This window comes from Gymnoscopelus microlampas (assembly GCF_963454915.1).
Source record: "Gymnoscopelus microlampas genome assembly, chromosome: 1".
In the NCBI taxonomy this organism is placed as follows: Eukaryota; Metazoa; Chordata; class Actinopteri; order Myctophiformes; family Myctophidae; genus Gymnoscopelus; species Gymnoscopelus microlampas.
This window is the reverse complement of record NC_139962.1, coordinates 7745442-7765320: the sequence shown is the minus strand read 5'-3', so window position 1 is coordinate 7765320 and position 19879 is coordinate 7745442. Positions and strand designations below refer to the sequence as shown.

General features: G+C 43.9%; 1 protein-coding gene across 2 annotated transcripts; it reads right to left on the bottom strand.

Moving 5' to 3' along the window:
- Positions 1-269: 269 nt before the first annotated feature.
- LOC311048243 (carbohydrate sulfotransferase 1-like) lies at positions 270-18132 on the bottom strand. Of its 2 annotated transcripts, none has more exons than XM_084061380.1 (5): positions 18046-18132; positions 4907-5008; positions 4541-4697; positions 1800-2101; positions 270-1313 (listed from the first exon to the last, which is right to left on the bottom strand). In XM_084061380.1, exons 2-5 carry the CDS (start codon positions 4966-4968, stop codon positions 686-688), a joined length of 1149 nt encoding a protein of 382 aa, XP_083917506.1. In that variant the 5' UTR covers positions 4969-5008; positions 18046-18132; the 3' UTR covers positions 270-685. The 2 variants fall into 2 exon arrangements, with proteins under 2 accessions (XP_083917506.1, XP_083917507.1); XM_084061381.1 differs by lacking the exon at positions 18046-18132 and adding an exon at positions 10770-10961.
- Positions 18133-19879: the final 1747 nt, after the last annotated feature.

Sequence of the window (19879 nt, the reverse complement as noted above, 5' to 3'; positions counted from 1 at the left end):
GTGACTTTTATAAATGCTGAACCAATGAAAAGTATCAAGAGCTTTTTTCCCGAAAACGGTTTTGGACATACAAGGTTTCCACCCCCCGACTGCGACGGGAGGCATGCGTTAATCCGACAGACCTTTTCTCCGACTATGTGGCATCCGCGTGCGGTTAGGGTTAGGGTGCGGGTTTTGTTCGGGTTTAGTATTGGAAACGTCGGTCACACACATCTCCTCTGTTCTCAGTAGGACAGAAATGCCACAGTGGTAAAGGTTCATCTGCCACATTCACTATTTATTGCACAGTAGGGCTTTACAGACCATTGTAATCACAGGTTCTATAAAAACAAACTCATTCTTTGTCTGCCTGAACAGACCAACAACAGCTTTGAATCAATGAACACAAAATGGAGACAGTGCCTTGTCTTGGCTCTATTTGTGGAGACGAAAATGTTTTTTTTTTAAATCCTTCAATCAGATGTTTTTTTTTTCTTTTTCTCATTTGTACTTAAAAGTGTAATATTTCTAGAACAAAATGAGAATCATCCTTTATTCCCATGGTGGTGCATTCAAGGATCTTTGGTGTTTGTGCACATTTGAAGAAACAGAACAAAACAATTCCAGAAACAATAACCGAACTAAGGAATTAAGACAACATTCATGAATATATCAAAAATAGTATTTTTCCCAGAACTATCTTTGTTTACAAAAAAGGTACAAAGGTTTTGTCCTGGACGAGTGAGAGGGACATGTTTTTCAGTTCCTCCGCCGATCTCACAGTTTTGTACCCCAGCTGGTGGAGCACCTTCTGACACACCACCTGTGTGTGCTCCACCATGTCGTACGACAGTTTCAACCGCCAGCTCTCCGCCGTAGCCGCCGAGTCCCTCACCGTGCCGTATTTGTGTCTGGCCGACGGATCCCTGGTGCTCGCCTGTATCCAGTCCTCCACGTTCTCGTCCATGGGCAGCCCCAGGTAGTCGTAGATCTCCCTGCTTTTGAGGAGCGGGTTTCGCGCCAGGTCCTCGTAGCGAACCAACATGTACTTCCCTTTGAGCCAGGGCGTGTGGCCGAGGCCGGTTGACACGGAGCTGAGGAAGTCGTCGCAGACCATCGTCAGCTGGCTGAGGTCCAGGTTGTTTGGCCGGCGGCCAGTGGCCTGCCAGATGCTCCACGGGCGGTAATCGTCCGTGAAGGTCTCGATCCTCGACGAGAGGATCCCGCGGGGGTCCCTGACCAGCTGGATGACCTTGAGGTTGAGCCGGGGGTCCTCCACTAGAGAGCGCAGGTCCCCGATCTCCGGCACCGTTGCGATCTTGAGCACCACGTGCCTTTGAATCAGAATCAGAATTGTCAACTTTATTGTCACATCAAAGGTTTACAGGTGTAAAAACAGAGGGTGACATTCGTTTTTGTGCAAAGCTCCATCGTTTTTGTTATTTCCATAAGACAGGGGTCTTCAACGTTTTTCAGGCCAAGGAAACCCTAGCTGAGAGAGAGAGATGAAGCAGAGACCCCCCCCACTACATAATGGATTCATGTTCAATGTGTGTTTTCAGACATTTACCCACTTAAACCATCAATACTTAACAAACCTCCGAAAACAGCCAACCTAAAAGCTCTATAGTGAGCTTGTAGATCTGCTATTTTCGGGCTAATGTTTCCCCTATAGGCCCCCCTATAGGGGAAACTCTGAGGACCACCTAGGGGTCTCGGACTCCCTGTTGAAGACCCCTGCCTTAAGAGAAAGTAAAGAAGAAAAGGGGGGGGGGCAAGGGTGAAAGGAGATCAATAAATACATTTAAAAAATGATGTACCTCTTGTGGCGGCATGCCTCGATCGCCAGGGTCATGTTGAGCGGCGCGCACACGCAGTCACCGTCCTCCTTCTTGGCGTCAGTGGGGGCGAAGGCGTCGCACAGCGCCCGACTGGCACCGTGGCGGAACAGCTTGTCCGTGATGTGCTTGGCCGGTGCCGGCTTGATGTAGCTCTCCAGGGAGTAGAGGTCACAGTCGTAGAGGCTCCGCAGCATGTCGCGGCTGGCACCCAGCCTCACACGGCGGTTGGCCGTGTTCAGGGCTGTTTGGACGTGCCAGAGAGGCTCGAACAGGTAGAAGACCTACACAACGCAATAGATACTTTCATTGACACACAATCCAAAGCAATAGTGCGTACCAAAAAATCCTGAAGGGGGCGTCAACAAGTGTCATTTGAAGCAGCGGACATCTTTGTGGGGTATAAACAGGTTGACTTAACATCGACCCCCACAAGTATGTCTGCAGCTACTATGCCACGTCCCCCCGTGGTGACGACACGTTGGCACGCACTATACATCACCTTTAAAAGCATCAGCATGTATAATAGATGTTTTAATTTATCGTGAAACTGTCTTCCGTAATACACTGGGATGGTTTCCCTTTTTCCAAGCTGTATATACGGTACTTAGTAAAACGGAAGTTCAAAACGTGGAATTTTTAAAGTTTTAAGCACATTTTAATTATCATGTTGAGCGGCGCGCACACGCAGTCACCGTCCTCCTTCTTGACGTCAGTGGGGGCGAAGGCGTCGCACAGCGCCCGGCTGGCACCGTGGCGGAACAGCTTGTCCGTGATGTGGTTGGCCGGCGCCGGCTTGATGTAACTCTCCAGGGAGTAGAGGTCACAGTCGTAGAGGCTCCGCAGCATGTCGCGGCTGTATATACGGTAATAAAACGGAAGTTCAAAACGTGGAATTTTTAAAGTTTTAAGCACATTTTGATTATCTCGGTAATATTGTTTTTAAAACATCGAGTGCCATAAACGGTCCGGACCGTTTTTGAGGATCCAAGCGAGAATGGGAGGCATGCGTTAATCCGACAGACCTTTTCTCCGACTATGTGGCATCCGCGTGCGGTTAGGGTTAGGGAAGGTCTGTCGGATTAACGCATGCCTCCCGTTAACTCCGTGACTAAAAGCTTAATATCTCCATTTCTTTTTAACGTGGTGGAAGCGAGCCGTTTTCGATCGGTGACCACGCTGCAATGGAGGATCGCGTTGGAAATATTATTGTTCCAGGCGTTAGTCGGGACCCTCCGCCGTCTCGCACGCACGCTTTGTTTACATGCACTTCCGCGTCGGGGCTTCTACAGCACGAAACGTATAACGTAAGTGGATGGAAGAAATGCATGCACTGAACGTATAATATTTTAATAAACCCCTGGCACTCAATGTGTTAATCGCAATTATTTTGGCCACAATAATTGTGACATGAAATGTTCATATCGTCCCATCCCCCAAAGGGCTAGCCTGGGTGCCAGCCTGCTTCGCTACGTTCGGCGGATTTTTTTTTCTCTCTGCGCTTCTCAGTCTGGAATGCCTCCTATCTCCAGGAGGCGGGACACAGCAGCCAAGGTTCGAAACCTACCGTGGCTTCTGATTGGTCTGTGGTGCGGGGCGGGACAAAAAAAACTGTGTGATCGTTTTGATTCGTCATTCGTTTGAACAACATCCAATCAGCAACGACGTTGCCTAACGTAACATATGTAGTTCCAGTGTAGTTCTACAAGACGAGTCAATCGGGGGCATTCCAGACTGATAAGCGCAGAGAAAAAAAAAAATCCGCCGAACGTAGCGAAGCAGGCTGGCACCCAGGCTACCAAAGGGCCGTGTGCAGAGAACGTCTTTTGAGCAGAGGAGTGCTTTGGATATCATGTCCATAGTGTTCACACACAGTGTGGATATCATGTCCATAGTGTTCACACACAGTGTGGATATCATGTCCATAGTGTTCACACACAGTGTGGATATCATGTCCATAGCACTCACACAAGGTGTGGATAACATGTCCATAGCGCTCACACATAGTGTAGATATCATGTCCATAGTGCTCACACACAGTGTGGATATCATGTCCATAGCGTTCACACACAGTGTGGATATCATGTCCATAGCGTTCACACACAGTGTGGATATCATGTCCATAGCGTTCACACACAGTGTAGATATCATGTCCATAGCGTTCACACACAGTGTGGATATCATGTCCATAGCGTTCACACACAGTGTGGATATCATGTCCATAGCGCTTACACACCGCACTGTTCCAACCTATCAACCATTGCAGTGCTTATTAGCACAAATAGCTTAACTGAGACTATGTACACAGGAAACAGACTTCTCATGGTTGTAGTAGCCTAACAATTCAACGTTGGATTGATCAGATTTGTCACTTACAATCAGGACAAAGGTGGAACCGTTTCCTTCTTCGGATGCGCCGGAAGCACTGAAGTGTGATGATAGTGTGTCTTTACCATAGAAATGCATGGTAGACTGGTGCGCATTCTCACTCCCAAGACCTCAAATGTTTGTCTTATTGGGACAGACGTCTTAATAAGTCAAACGTTTGACTGGAAGGGGGGGGGGGGCAAAAATGGCACATGTTGACTACGGGGGATATGAGTTATCTGTCCCTATCGGGACATTAACTTGAACGGCGCTGAGTCTGATTTAGACGGCGCGTCTCAGTCAATATGCATTTTGGGAAAAATGTATATTGTGTTGTGTTCTACTCCATACTGTACCTCCTGTTGCTGGTTGAGCAGCTGGCCCATGAAGGAGGAGCCACTGCGGTAGGTGGCCAGGACCAGGATGTGGGTCTTCCTGGCCGTGGCATTGACGGAGACGTAGGGCTTGGAGGTCAGCCTCCGAATTGATTGATTGATTTGTTCATTTCGAACACTGTTAAAAGACAAAAGAAATACATAAAATAAACATTATTGCTCAATGATCAAATAACATTTAGACAAACAATTTCTAAAATCTATGTAATGAAAGTACTATGAAGATAAGAAACAAACAAAATCAAAAACAGAACAAACAACACAAAAAAACAGCTTCTGGTATTCCTCTCAGGATCTTAAAGTAAATGAATATGAATGGCCGTGTACAGGATGGCGATGAAGACCAAGGCCAGCAGGAAGACTGCCTTCAGTGCCTTCCAGCATTGCATGCTGAAGCACTTCAGCTAGACACAGTGGGCCAGCTTCTCCCTGGCAAAGTAAAGTAAAAACATATACTGTCATGGTCGGTTTGGAAACATTATATCTCCAAAACCGTTACTTTTCATGAAATGGAACAAACATTTTCTGAAATAGTGAAAATAGCTGATCTACAAGTTCACAGTGCATCGCAGGAATGAGTTCAGTCAGGACAACTCACGAATGGATAGAATATTTTTACTGAATATACAATGAGCAATATATTTATTTTGGTTTGGCGATGAATTGGATCTGCTTTTAGGTACTCTGAGAACGCACATTACATCTTCCTATCAATAGGGACTGCGAATCCCCCAGTACATAAAAGTAGATCTAAAACGACAGGTGGTGGCTGGGGTGGTGGAGGGTGAGCAGCAAAGTTCAGGCAGCGGAAAAACAGCAAGCAAGGAATGAGCAATGCAACTTTCCCATTGAAATAGGATGCTCTATTATGAAGTCAGTATGTGATTGGCTGAGAATAGTAGCATGGAGCTGAGACTGACCAATGGTCGGCCAGGAGCAACTGCACTGAGTTCCCTGACATAGCTTGCTCTGTGCATGTGCCAAGCGGGTGCAGTACGTTAGTCCGACAGCGCATTCCTCCGACAGCGCAGCGCTCCGACGTTTCCAATACTAAACCCGAACCAAACCCGCACCCTAACCCTAACCGCACGCGGATGCCACATAGTCGGAGAAAAGGTCTGTCGGATTAACGCATGCCTCCCGTGCCAAGCGCGACACAAGTTTGTTTTAATACAGGTGATCATTGCTCACCTCCACAGGAATCAGTGCATGAATGGGATTTTGCACACTGGCTCCAGTGGTGCAACCAAAACGTATTCATGTGAAAACCATGTAATTTAGTCATGACACTGCTTCACGGGGTGCAGTAATCATATTGTTTTGAAAATGTCAGTAGTTTAACTGGAGCCCTCAAGTTAAATAGTGGTTACCTGTTCACAATTTATTTTAGAGGCTTTGCTGCCTTTAATTGACAGTGTTTAGTGGAGATGGATAGCAAACAGGGAGAGAGAGACTGGGAGAGACATAAAGTAAAGATGGTCAGGAGCGGGACTCGAACCCGCAATGCTCTCTCAGGCTACATTAAAGCCTAGGAGCCTTATCTTGGTCCGAAGTGGCTAAACCCACTATTTGGGGATTTAGCATTGCGCAAGGGGCATTCCCGTGCATAAGTGGCTATCTTCGGACACCAGCCTTATCACCTGTGCTGCCCGTTACATTATGCATAGGTGTGGTTTGGGCGTTACAATAATCTAACCAATCGCCGTGCCAGATGGCACTGCCTTTACGAGAAGACTGCACAATTGCCTTTCAATAAAACCATAATAATAATAATAATAATAATAATAAACTTTATTTGTATAGCACCTTTCATGACATGAAATGCAGCGCAAAGTGCTTTACAGAGCAAGAATACAGTTACAGTTACAACCAATTTAACAATAAAGCAAACAAAAAATAAAATAAAATAAAAGCAAAAGCATAAAACATTAAAATAGGCAATACAGTGAGGACTTAAAAATCAACCAAAGAGTCAGCTAAAAGCAAGAGTGAAGAAATAGGTCTTGAGCTGTGCTTTAAAGCTATCGACAGAGGCTGCCTGTTTTAGATGTAATGGGAGTTTATTCCACACTGTTGGTCCGTAAAAGCAGAATGCTGCTTCACCGTATTTTTTATATGTCATTTTAGGCACCTCGAGTAGGTCAGCACTTGAAGACCTGAGGGTCCGGTTTGGAACATGTCTCTCTAGGCAGTCATAGAGGTAGGAAGGTGCCAGACTATTTAGAGCTTTATAAACTATTAAAAGAATTTTAAAATCAATCCTAAAAACAACCGGGAGCCAGTGTAGTGAAGCTAGAACTGGAGTGATATGTTCTCTCATTCTAGTTTTAGTTAAAATTCTGGCTGCCGCATTTTGAACAAGTTGTAATCTGTCAGTTGTTTTCTTAGGCAGGCCAGAGTAGAGTGCATTGCAGTAATCAAGCCGAGAGAAAACAAAAGCGTGGATCAGCGTTTTCGCGTCGTCTAACGACAGATAGTCTCTAATTCGCGCAATATTTCTAAGATGAAAGAAAGCAATCTTGGTGACATGATTAATGTGTGCATTAAAATTCAATTCAGAATCGATAATAACCCCCAGGTTCTTTACTGTGGTGTTACTTTCTACAGCCAGGTTACCAAGTCTACTTATTATTGATTCTCTCTGCTCACTGGAGCCAATTATGAGAATTTCTGTTTTATCCTCATTTAGCTTAAGAAAGTTCTCACTCATCCAGCATTTTATACTGGACAGACAGGTCAACAATGGGTCTAGAGCGCAGGGGTCGTCTGGAGCTACCGAAAGATACAGCTGGGTATCATCAGCATAGAAATGGAAGTTCACTCCGTGATCGGCGATGAGTTCTCCCAGTGGTAGTATATACAGGGAGAACAATAAGGGACCCAGAATTGAGCCCTGTGGAATACCAGAACAGATGTCATGTTTGTCTGAGTCAAAATTAGCTAGGCTGACAAAATAGCTTCTGCCTGTTAGGTAAGAGTAAAACCAAGACAAGGCTGTGCCTGACAAACCAATCCAGTACTCCATGCGTTGTAGTAGAATTTTGTGATCAATCGTGTCAAAAGCAGCGGTTAAGTCAAGGAGTAGGAGAACAGATATATTTTTGTTGTCAACGGACACCCTAAGATCATTAATTACTTTTACAAGTGCTGTTTCTGTGCTATGACCTTTCCTGAAGCCAGATTGGAATTTGTTATGAACCTTATTGTTCTGTAGGAACACATCCAGTTGATGAAAGATAGTTTTTTCTAAGACCTTTCCCAGAAATGGCAGATTAGAGATTGGTCTATAATTACCCAGCACCAATGGATCAAGGTTGTGTTTCTTGAGTAACGGCCTGACTACAGCCGTTTTCAGTGAGTCTGGAAAGACGCCTGAAAGTAGAGAGCTGTTTACAATTCTTAGGATATCTCCAATCACACTGTCTAAAACCTCTTTGAGAAACGGGGTGGGTATTGCATCCAGTGAACAAGATGATGATGTCATCTGTGATATAGTTTTACGGAGTTCCTCTTCATTAATTGCGCAGAAAGATATTAGACTTCCTCTGGAGTGATCTACGTTTTTGCACCATGCACCATTTGCAGCATTTGCAGTGCTAGCAGCAGCATTCATAATACCAGCTCGAATGCTAAAAATGTTGTTTGCAAAAAAGGACGCAAACTCATCACACTTAGCTTTAGAAGCAGGGAGCGACTCCTTGTAAGCCTGGGGGGGGTTTAAGAGATGTTCAATGGTAGAGAATAAGACTCTGGCATTTTGCTTGTTGTCATTGATAATGCCTGAAAAATATGCCTGCCTTGCCAAACGCAGTGCTTTGTCATAGGCCACTGTTGACTTCTTAAAAATCTCTAGGTGGACAGTGAGTTTGTTTTTTCTCCAAATTCGCTCAGCTCTACGACATTCTTTCTTGAGTGAGCGCATGTGCTCGTTGATCCAGGGTGTTACTCTAGAATTAAGTTTCTTTTTAGTTTTCATAGGAGCCACTATGTCGAGAGCTGACTCTAATTTGAGATTGAAATGTTGAACCATATCATTCACTGAGGGAGCATCAAGTAGGGGGGGCACCTGCACACACGCCAGATGACGAGGAAACTCGTTTGCTGCAGATGAGCTAAAAAAACGTTTTTTTTATAGTATATTCTGTATTGTTTTTCCTTAGATCAAAGACAGTTATATTAAAACACAATAAATAGTGGTCTGTTAGTTCGGGCTTATCAATAATACTGTCAACAGTGATATTCAAACCTTTAGTGATCACCAAGTCCAAGGATAGACATAACTATCACCTACATGTTACTGATTATAGAGAATGTAATATTATTGTAATCCGTTCTACATTTCCTGCGCAATGGATTAATGAAACTGAACAGAGCGAATGGCATCGTGCACGACACGCAGCACAAATCATTGTCTTCTTTGAATTAGCCTGCCCCAGCACGTCTGATATCTGACATAGAGGGGCGGATTCAAAATCTCCGGCGAAAAACATCCGTGGGCTCCCATTGGTTCACTGATCTGTGCGCCCGGCCCGCTCCGCGCCCACTCCTCCTCCCCCAATGTGCAGCATTGAGAGCCCTGCCATCACAACATTTGGAGCGACACCCACTGCACTCTGGTTGGTTGGGGAAATGAAAGGTTGACTCCCACTTCCTATGCCAGAACTGTCAACAGCTTGGCCCAGGCTTTCTTTTTGAGCAAAACGCGAAGGAAAATAAAAGCATGGAGATTGAGGCTATCTTTGAATAGACTATCATCTTATATAAATACAATTGACAATACAAATTAGAATCACAGAAATTAATTGAGAATTAGGAGAGAGGGAGCCTCTGAACTTTGTGCCGTTGTGCGCTCCGGCCCGACTCTCGACAGGCGCACACGCGCTCTACCAAACGAATGTGGCGTAGCGGGTGGTTTTAGAATCCGCTATGCGCTTTCCCAAACGCGTGCGAGCAAGATAGCAATTTTAGGGATAATGCAACAGAGTCGGTATAATGCATAGCGGGTAGTGCGGCCATAAAATACCGTTTAGGGGCAGTGCCAGCAGCCTTGTGCGTATTTCATGGGTAGCGGGCAGTGGTAAGGGATAGTGGCCCCCTCCCAGCCCTGGAGGTGCGCCTCGGAGCTCCGTCTCCACCCGCCCCAGGAGCCCCAGTTCCGGCGAGCCTGGGACCCCCCTCTGCTGAGTAGCTCCGGGGCTCGGAAAGGGACAACGGGGTACCGTTGAGCTGGGAGGGGGCCACTCGTCCCATCTGGTACCCAGGTAGGGTGGCACTCCGGGGATCCCGGTAGACCCCCGGCTGCTACGAGGACCCCCGTGGACCCTCGGCCACCAAAAGGCAAGTTCTTTTCGTTGTCCCTGCTAATGTTGACTGGGCAAAGCAGAATCTGAAATGGGTCAAGATTTTTGTCAAAATGTCCTTAAAGGAGCAAAAGTAAAAGTACTCATTATACAAAATATCCCATTTCAAGTTTTCAACTGTACACAAATCTTTTGAAAATAGCAGATCTACAAGCTCACAATGCGTCAAATCGTGATTTGTGACGCATTGTGAGCTTGTAGATCGGCTATTTTCAAATGGCCGATATAGGGCTGAAGTGGTTACTGTATGTTTTGTAATAATAATACACATCTACAAAGTAACCAGTAACTGAAGTTTTCAAATAATTGTAGTGGAGTAAAAGTAAAATATTTGCCTCTGAGATATAGTGGAGTAGAAGTAAAAGTATTGGAAATTGGATATACTCAAGTAAAGAACAAATGCGGCCAAACCGGTTTACAAATGGCCCTTATGTACAATTCGGCCTATAGAAAACAAAGGTGACTTGCTGTGGTTGGTTACAACAGAAGAGGGTGAGGGTCTGCTAATGTTGTTTTGTTGATTTTTTTTCCCCTGGCGAATCTAGCCCAGGAGTTTGAGCAGCTATAGAACAGGCAGGATCTTTACTGGCCGGGCAGCTGCCCCACTTGCCCTCATGACGCGACGCCCCTGGACTCAACAATAAGTCTGTAATTGTTTATCATATCGTTGAATATAGTCCTAATTGACTATTGTGTTTGTCCATGATTGTCTATTGTAAGACATTTGTCATGATCATTATAATAATAAGTATTGTTATTATTATGATAATAATAATGCAGTTATTATTATTATTACATTTATTAATTATTGCATTTTTGTTTCTACTCACTCTTGTCAGAAGTTTCTAAAACAAAACGTCCGTCTCCTGTCTGTCTCTCTGTTTGCTCTTTCTTCAGTATGTCTCTTCTCTTGTAATTTTACCGTCACTTAATTTATCAACTTTTAAAGTGAAAACAAAAAAGAAGCTTATGCAGAAAAGCACAACATGTACACCTGTACCTCAGAATGAAGGGACAGTAAGTGGGGTGAGAAAGTGCAATCTCTTAAAAAGACATTACAACAGGGAGGCCCCTCTCCAGATCACATGCTGTCACTGTCAGTCATGGAGGGGGCGGGGTTGTTTCTGGAACAGGATCTGTAAACCTACCTTGGAGTCTTTGTGTCACTGTATGTATGTATGTATATAGGTGACATTTGTCCTCTGCATTGTACCCATCCTAGTAGCAGTGAGCAGCATTAGTGTAGCACTCTGGGTCCGGGAGCAGTTATGGGTTTAGTGTCTTGCTCAGGGACACTTCAACACATTGCTGGGGCCTGGAATCGAACCATGGCTTGGTTTCCCAGGTGGGATCTCAAGTTTGCATTAAGAGGCGGGCTCTCATTTGCATTTGTTCACCAGATTATAAATTAGGATCTGGTGATATGACACAATAATATGCTCATTCCTCATACTGTATCAACAGCTGACATAGTCCAGTCATGTGTGTCTGAAAGCATCAAAATGAGTTTCCAAACTAAACCAGGCAGGGAAATATGCTGCCCATTGTCTATTGTGTTTGTCCATGATTGTCTATTGTAAAACATTTGTCAAGATCATTATCCTACCACTATTTAATTGAAATGCCTGTCCAGGGTTGGTCAGCACACAATCACTCCACTTGCCTCTAAACTTGCCACAGACTATTGATCAGTTAGTCCATGGGCCCAGGCCAGAATTTTCACTAATCAGGGACACTCAAGGTGGCAAATTCTAGTTTGGTATTTTGAAAAGGTCTATATCCCTAGATAACATTTCAACATGATAGCCCTTCCCAAGTAGTAGCTTAGTCCCAGTTATCAGCCTTCAATGACACCAACCATAGATACAAAGAATGAAAAAATCGTCTAACCTATTTTGAATAGAACATGTCATACAAAGGGGAAAAAAACCATCATTCAATCTCTTTCTTTCACTTATTTAACCACATGAACCCTAGCATGCCTATTCTGGAGAAAATGTTGTGTATCGGGTCCTGTGCTATAGAATATGGACTAAAATTACTTTATTAATACATTATAAACCCAGGAACTGTTAAAGTGTTTCATGACATCAGGAGACCAAAATACACTAAAAAAAAGTTGCTATTTGGGGGATTTCAGCTGTGGTTGTCTGTTACAGTGGAGTTAATCAAGATAACATTTCTAAGTATCCTGTCTATTGTTATAGGTGTGAATCTAAAACACCACACCGGCCGAGCTCTTTGTTCCCACAGAATATTATGCAAGAGTGCCTGTTGACATTAGGACAGCTGCTCTCTCAACCAGCAGACTGACAAGAATTAAGTTAATACATACAGGATTCATTATAAAATGTTTACTAGTCTTTTCTAAATTCACAGATAAGCTTTAGTAAAATATAGTTGAAGACCTTTAGTGGTATAATAGGATCATTCTGTGTTTAAGTCCGTGATTAATGGCAACATTATTGAGAAAAGGGTTTCTGACGTTCCCTCCAGAGGGGAGGGAGGGGCTGAGTTCTCCAAGACGGGGGAACGGTGGGGGAACCCAGGAGGAGAGTGCGTTTCTTTTAAATAACCTTAATCATGTAGATCATTCATACAACGTCGGACATGTTAATGTTCAGCCTTATGATCGTCTTTCCCAAGTGGTAGCTTAGTCACAGTTATCAGTGAAGAAAGCTTGCCACTTTTTTTGAACAGAACAGGTTCTTGGGAGCTGGGAAGGGCGGTCTTCCACACCATTATGTTGCGTCTCGGTTCCCGTAGGCCGGAGCGTAACACTGGCGGAGACAATAACCTTTTCAATGCAAACCGATCCATGTGAATCCAACAATAGAAAAGGAAATGTTATCCGATCTTTGTGAATAAAATGATAGAGACAGCTTTGGTAACATTGTGGGAATAATATGTTGACCTAATAAGTTTTACAAGCTGACATTGTTCTTCCTCTTGTTTATGACCAAAGCTTTCTGGGACACAGCCTGTTATTGGTATCTTAAGTATCATGGATATATTGTGAGATTTTCTTTCATTGTTTTATTTAGCAGGGCTTGTTGTTAGTTTAATGGAAGGGAAGAGCTGTCTTATCAGTGTCTGCGAGAGAAATAAGCAACCAGCTCTATGAAAACTATTCCAAAAGAAGCGACTATTATTATAGGCCAAATGAGCACTTTAAACCTATACACATAGGCTTTTGAAAATAGCAGATCTTCAAGCTCACAACAATGCGTTGTGAGCTTGTAGATCTCTTATTTTAAAACATATATATATATATATTGAAAAAAGTGACAAATGCTTAAGATTTTTTAAACATTTTGAACAACACAAATCTTATACATATTAATTTCCTTAACATGAACATTTTTGAGAACCACTGATTATTTTTTTCTTTATAGGAAGCAAGAACAAATAAGCAACTACACTTTAGAAACAAGCCCAAAAATACGCAATCCACAACTATCAATGTTTGTGTGTGTGTGTGTGTGTGTGTGTGTGTGTGTGTGTGTGTGTGTGTGTGTGTGTGTGTGTGTGTGTGTGTGTGTGTGTGTGTGTGTGTGTGTGTGTGTGTGTGTGTGTGTGTGTGTGTGTGTGTGTGTGTGTGTGTGTGTGTGTGTGTGTGTGTGTGTGTGTGTGTGTGCGTGTGTGTGTGGATGTTTTACTAGCATGGGGTCAACCATGCTGAAGTCGAGGAGATGATGAGGTCGACATGTCTCTATGGTCTGAGGACAGAGAAGTAGGGAGAGTTCAGCTTCAGCCCAGCATTTAGTCCATGGGCCCAGGCCAGAATTTTCACTAATCAGGGACACTCAAGGTTGCAAATTCTAGTTTGGTATTTTGAAAAGGTCTATATCCCTAGATAACATTTCAACATGATAGCCCTTCCGAAGTAGTAGCTTAGTCCCAGTTATCAGCCTTAAAAAATCGTCTAACCTTTTTTGAATAGAACATGTCATACAGAGGGGAAAAAAACATTATTCAATCTCTTTCTTTCACTTATGAACCTTATGAACCACACATGAATCCTAGCATGCCTATTCTGGAGCAAACATTCAGCAAATGGCTTGTCTACAAGCTCACAACACCTCACGTTGTGATACAATGTGAACAGCATTTTCACTTTTGCGGGGTCACTCAAGTGCAACATTTGAAAATTCTAGTTTTGTATTTTGAATAGGTCTATATCCCTAGATGATATTTGATCATGATAGTTTTCCCACGTGGAGTCACAGTTATCAGTGAAGAAAGCGTGCCACTTTTTTTTTAACAGAACATGTCAAAACAAATTAATTTTCTCTCTTTCATTCACTTCAATAATAATAATAATAATAGCTTGAATTTATATAGCGCCTTTCATAAACCCAAGGACGCTTCATCAAAAACAATGAACAACTAACAGACAAGCAAACAAAACAACAAACAACTATAAGCCATAAGCCTGAGAGAAGTGTCTTTTCAAGGCAGCCTTAAAAGAGTCCAGTGTTGGAGCATGGCGAATTCCTATTGGGAGAGAGTTCCACAGGGTGGGGGCTGCCACACTGAAGGCTCTGTCCCCGAAGGTTCACTTGTTTGCCTTGGGGACAGAGAGGAGGTCCAAGTCTGTGGATCGCAGGGTCTGTGACAGAGTCGGGTCTATAGGCCAGGCACAGGACTACTGTGCAGATAGTGTGGGGAGATAATGGCAAAAAAATGAATGTCCTAAAAAAGTATTAAAGCTACTCATTTGAAAAGGCTATCATGTTTCAAAGTACTTATATGGACCCTACAAACAAAATGGTGCCAAAGAGATTTTGCCACCTTACGTGTCCCTGACTTCTGGTCTGGCCCATGGACTAAGTGCTCTGGTTAATACTTAGGCTTCTTTCCCCAGTGATGGGACTCTCAGCTTTAGAGAGGAGAGGCAGGGCTTCGCATAACGTTTATGCTGGCGTGACGTGTGTGCAGAGAGAAGCGGAGAGGAGGGGAGGGGAGGGAGAATGGAGATTAGAGGGGGGGGGGCAGGGGAGAGGAGAAGAGAAGGGAAGAGAAGAGGAGAGGAGAGGGGGCGGGGTTGTTTCTGGAAAATGATCTGGTGGTCTGACCCCGGGGGTGTTTTGTATATAGGTGACATTTGTCCTCTGCATTGTACCCAACCTAGGAGCGAACATCGTTTTCCCAGTGACTTGCAGGCAATGGGGGCGCGGCGGGGGGGGGGGGGCGCAGGTGGGGAGCGCAGTCAGGGCACAGAAGTCAAGGCGCACAGACGGCTGTGTTGTTGACGGACAACGGATGGCCACGTCAGCTACTATGCATCCCAGAAATATATAGCTTATAAGGATTTGTAATGTAAGGAATTTGTCATTTGTAAGGATATGTAAATATGGCAACTCATTTACATGTAGGCCTACGTAGGTTTATGGTTTCCCAAAGACTACAGCCGTTTCACTCATGATACAATTAAGCAATATTACACGAGAGGGTGTGCTTTACCGTCATTATTGGCACGCCAGTGATGCGGTCAGGAACGAGATGAAGCCGAGTTCCCCGCGCATCACTGAAGTGCCAATAATGTAAGGTAAAGCACACCCTCTCGTGTAATATTGGGATTATACAACAGTTACCAACAAAACACATCCAAATGTATTCATATTGTGGGGCAATTAATCATAAGAATGTTTCGCTATTGTCCGTTTCCCTGTAAAGAGAAGAGTTTTTGACTGAGAGACATTAAATAGTCCCTGTAGCAGCGCTTTGAGTTTGAGGCACCGTCTCATCAACGGGAGGCATGCGTTAATCCGACAGACCTTTTCTCCGACTATGTGGCATCCGCGTGCGGTTAGGGTTAGGGTGCGGGTTTGGTTCGGGTTTAGTATTGGAAACGTCGGAGCGCTGCGCTGTCGGCGGAATGCGCTGTCGGACTAACGTACTGCACCCCTCATCAACACAGCTGAGCTATCAATGCTTGCGCAGTGTAATGAATTCCAGTAGGCTATATGCTCCGTCGTACGACCGTGTCACGTGGCCAAAATAACTGATCTACAAGCTGACAACGCGTCACGATGGCGACGCGTTGTGAACTTGTAGATCGGCTATTTTCGCCGTGCGATACCTTTGTACGATAAAGTATAACATACACTGGACTGTTAACGAAATGGGAGTAGTTTTACTTTATACAGGAGGATATTTGTAACCTTCTAACCATTGATCAACCGTAAGTCCACCAAATAAGTCAAAATTAACAACATAGTCCATTTTGCATAGCTGTTTGTTCTCCAGTGGCGGCGGTGGGTCAGGCTACTGTCTGTTTGTTTTCCTACCGTGGGACAGCGTGACTATACAGCACAGCTGCGCGATATATGGTCTAATCAGGTGCGGACTCAGTGCGGAGTGATTTATTAATGTGATTAGGCCCGTGCTATGATGCTGGTTTGAAGCACGGCTAGATAGCTATTTCAGCCAATCAGATTGCTTGGTCGGAACTACCTGTTGTATAATTTCTCTTTCATAACAGATACATGTGCCAGATAATCCCCTACAACAAAACACCAAGAGAGTAAAAAAGAAAAACGTTTCCGTCATTCAGTCCGACTTCACTGTAGCCTATAGTAGCCTTTCCATAAATTATATTTGTACTTAGACTTTCGTGTAAGTTTATAATATTTAGAGAAATATAAAGTTGCAAGTACAAAAGTAGTAGTAGTGAATTAGCAAACTGAACATTTAGACTGAATGTTTCCTTTATCCTCATCTTGCGGTAATGCACGCAACTGTTTTGCCATGTTTTATTTGTGTTGTTTCTCATAAGCGTGCATCCGTTGTCCTTCAACAAGACAGCCGTCTGTGCCCTGACTGCGCTCCCCACCCGTCCCCCCGCCCCCTTGCCAAGTCACTGTTCGCATCCTAACAGTGTCTTGAACAGGGACACTTCAACACAATGCTGATCCTGGAATCAGACCATGGCTTGGTTTCCCAGGTGGGCTCTCAAGTTTGCATTAACCCATTTAGACCTGTGGCCGATTCTAAAAACGCCTTCGAAATCCTGACCTAAGTTTTCTGAAAAACTTCAAATATTTATTCAAACATTACAACAAATGTATATTGCTATAATACTGTACATACATAACAACAACAACAACAACAACAACCCCAAAAGTGGTTCCTGTCCTGAAAGGTATACAATAGGGGTTCCCGCCCCCAAAATGGGTTAAGTGGCGGGCTCTCATTTGCATTGGTTCACCAGATTATAAATTAGGATCTGGTGATATGACACGATAATATGCTCACCTCATACTGTATCAACAGCTGACATAGTGCAGTCAGGTGCAGAGTGAATGAACACATGACCCTGACTGGATATCGATGGTCCAGGTGTTTCACCTGTTTAGTAGGCCAGTGGTTCTCAAGTTTTTCATGTCAAGGACCCCCAAATTGACACTTATTAGCCCGTGGACCCCCATTTGAAAAGATAAGCCAGGGACCCCCATAAGAGAAGATTATTTTTTACGGCTGTCTAGCAGTGATTTTCAACCATTTTAACTTCAAGGACCCCCAGTTTGACATGCATTAGGGCTACGGACCCCCATTTAATGGCATTTATATCTCTGGGACCCATATTGTAAAATCAATGTTAGTGTGACTCTGAGAGTGTACAAATGCATTTGTACACTCTCAGAGTTACAGACCCATAAGGGTCCATTTGGTTCCTGTCCATCATTTAGCTGGGGACCCCCTGGAACTCCCCCAAGTACCCCTGGGGGTCCCCGGACCCCACTTTGAGAACCAATGTAGTAGGCTACCAGGTGTTATGGTCTGGCTCAAGGCCATAACAAAAAAAAAGGGAAACGACACGGAGGTAATGCATAAATAAGAGTTACTGTACGTTTATTAACAAATGGTGAATAATTTAAGAAAGCATCAAAATGAGTTTCCAAACTAAATCAGGCAGGGATATATGCTGCCCATTGTCTATTGTGTTTGTCCATGATTGTCTATTGTAAAAAAAAGTGTCAAGATAATTATAATAATAGTAATAATAATAATAATGCAGTTATTATTATAGTTATTAATTATTGTTATTATTATTATTATTATTATTATTATTATAAATGTTGCTTTTTTCTTTCTACTCACTCTTGTCAGAAGTTTCCAAAACAAAACGTCCGTCTTCTGTCTGTCTCTCTGTTTGTTCTTTCTTCAGTATGTATCTTCTCTTGTATATCATTTTACCGTCACTTGAAAAAGTGCAATCTCTTAAAAAGACATTACAACAGGGAGGCACCTCTTCAGATCACATGGTGTCACTGTCAGTCATGGAGGGGGCGGGGTTGTTTCTGGAAAATGATCTCTCTGACCTCGGGGTGGGGGGGGTTTGTCACTGTATATTTGTATATAGGTGACATTTGTCCTCTGCATTGTACATTTGTACACATGTAGTGATGGGGGGGGGAAATCATTTCAGTGGACGAACGATTTAGTTTACATTCACGGCAATGATTCGTTCAAATGATTTGTTCACGTTCTCGTTCAGTAGCGCTATTTTCTAGGGAAAAAACACTATCGCGGGAGCGTTATTATTACGTTGTGCGTACAGCCCGCCCTCCCGTCCTGTGTACGGGGGGAGGGGATGGGGGGCATGAACTATAGCGTGCAGGGACGTGCACAGATAGACTCTAGGTGGCGCTAGAGAACCTGCCCTTTGCCCTCTTGACCAGAAGTGCCCTTTTGAAAAAAAGAAAAAAAAACGTGTTTTTTTTTTCAGTTTGCAGCAGGGGTCTTCAACAGGGGGTCCAAGACCCCTAGGGGATCCTCAGAGTTACTACAGGGGGTCCGCCAATTCTTTATTTGATATGATTTTCTTTTTACCATAACCACTCGAAACCTAGCATCCCTTTTTTGAGGAGAACTTTAGCCAAAAATAGCAGATCTACAAGCCCACAACGCCTCGCGCTGCGAGGCGTTGTGGGCTTGTAGATCGGCTATTTTATGGCAAAGAGGTATAGGTGTAGAGGGAAAAAAGAGCAGACCAAGTCAACAAAAAAAAGTATAATTTACTTGAGCACCTGCTCCTCAAAATGTCTGTGCACGCCACTGATAGCGTGAACATAACAGTTTCAGAAAGTGAACAAGCTCGTTCACGTTCACGGCAATGAACTAGTTATTTTGAACGAATCAGTCATGAACGACACATCACTAATCCTACAGGAGCAGTGAGCAGCCATTAGTGCAGCACTCGGGGAGCAGTTAGGGGTTTAGTGCCTTGCTCAGGGACACTTCAACACAATGCTGAGTCCACATATTGCTGAGTCCTGGAATCGAACCATGGTTTGGTTTCCTAGGTGGGCTCCAGGGACGTGCACAGATAGACTCTAGGTGGTGCTAGAGCCACTGCCCTTTGCCCTCTTGACCAGAAGTGCCCTTTTGAAAAAAAGGGGAAAAAACGTTTTTTTTTCTTTTTCAGTTTACAGCAGGGGTCTTCAACAGGGGGTCCTCAGAGTTACTACAAGGGGTCGGCCAAATCTTTATGTGATATGATTTTTCTTTTTTACCATAACCACTCGAAACCTAGCATCCCTTTTCTGAGGAGAAATTTTGCCAAAAATAGCCGATTTACAAGCCCACAACGCGGCTATTTTTGGCAAAGAGGTATTAGGTGTAGAGGGAAAAAGGAGCAGACCAAGTACACAAAAAAAAGTATAATCTTAAACACAATTTTATACAATATAGAGGGGGGTCCCTGCTTCATCTCTGTCTCAGTTAGGGGGTCCTTGGCCTGAAAACATTGAAGACCCCTGGTTTACAGTATGTAGCCCATGGTGACATCGATCAATTCTGGATTAAAAGCTTCTAATATATTAACAATTCCCCAAAATGTGCGTTGCAATTTTCTTCTATAAATCTCACACTACTAAGGCAGCCGGCGGTTCTGCAACTGCCCCTCAAAATGTCTGTGCACGCCACTGACACA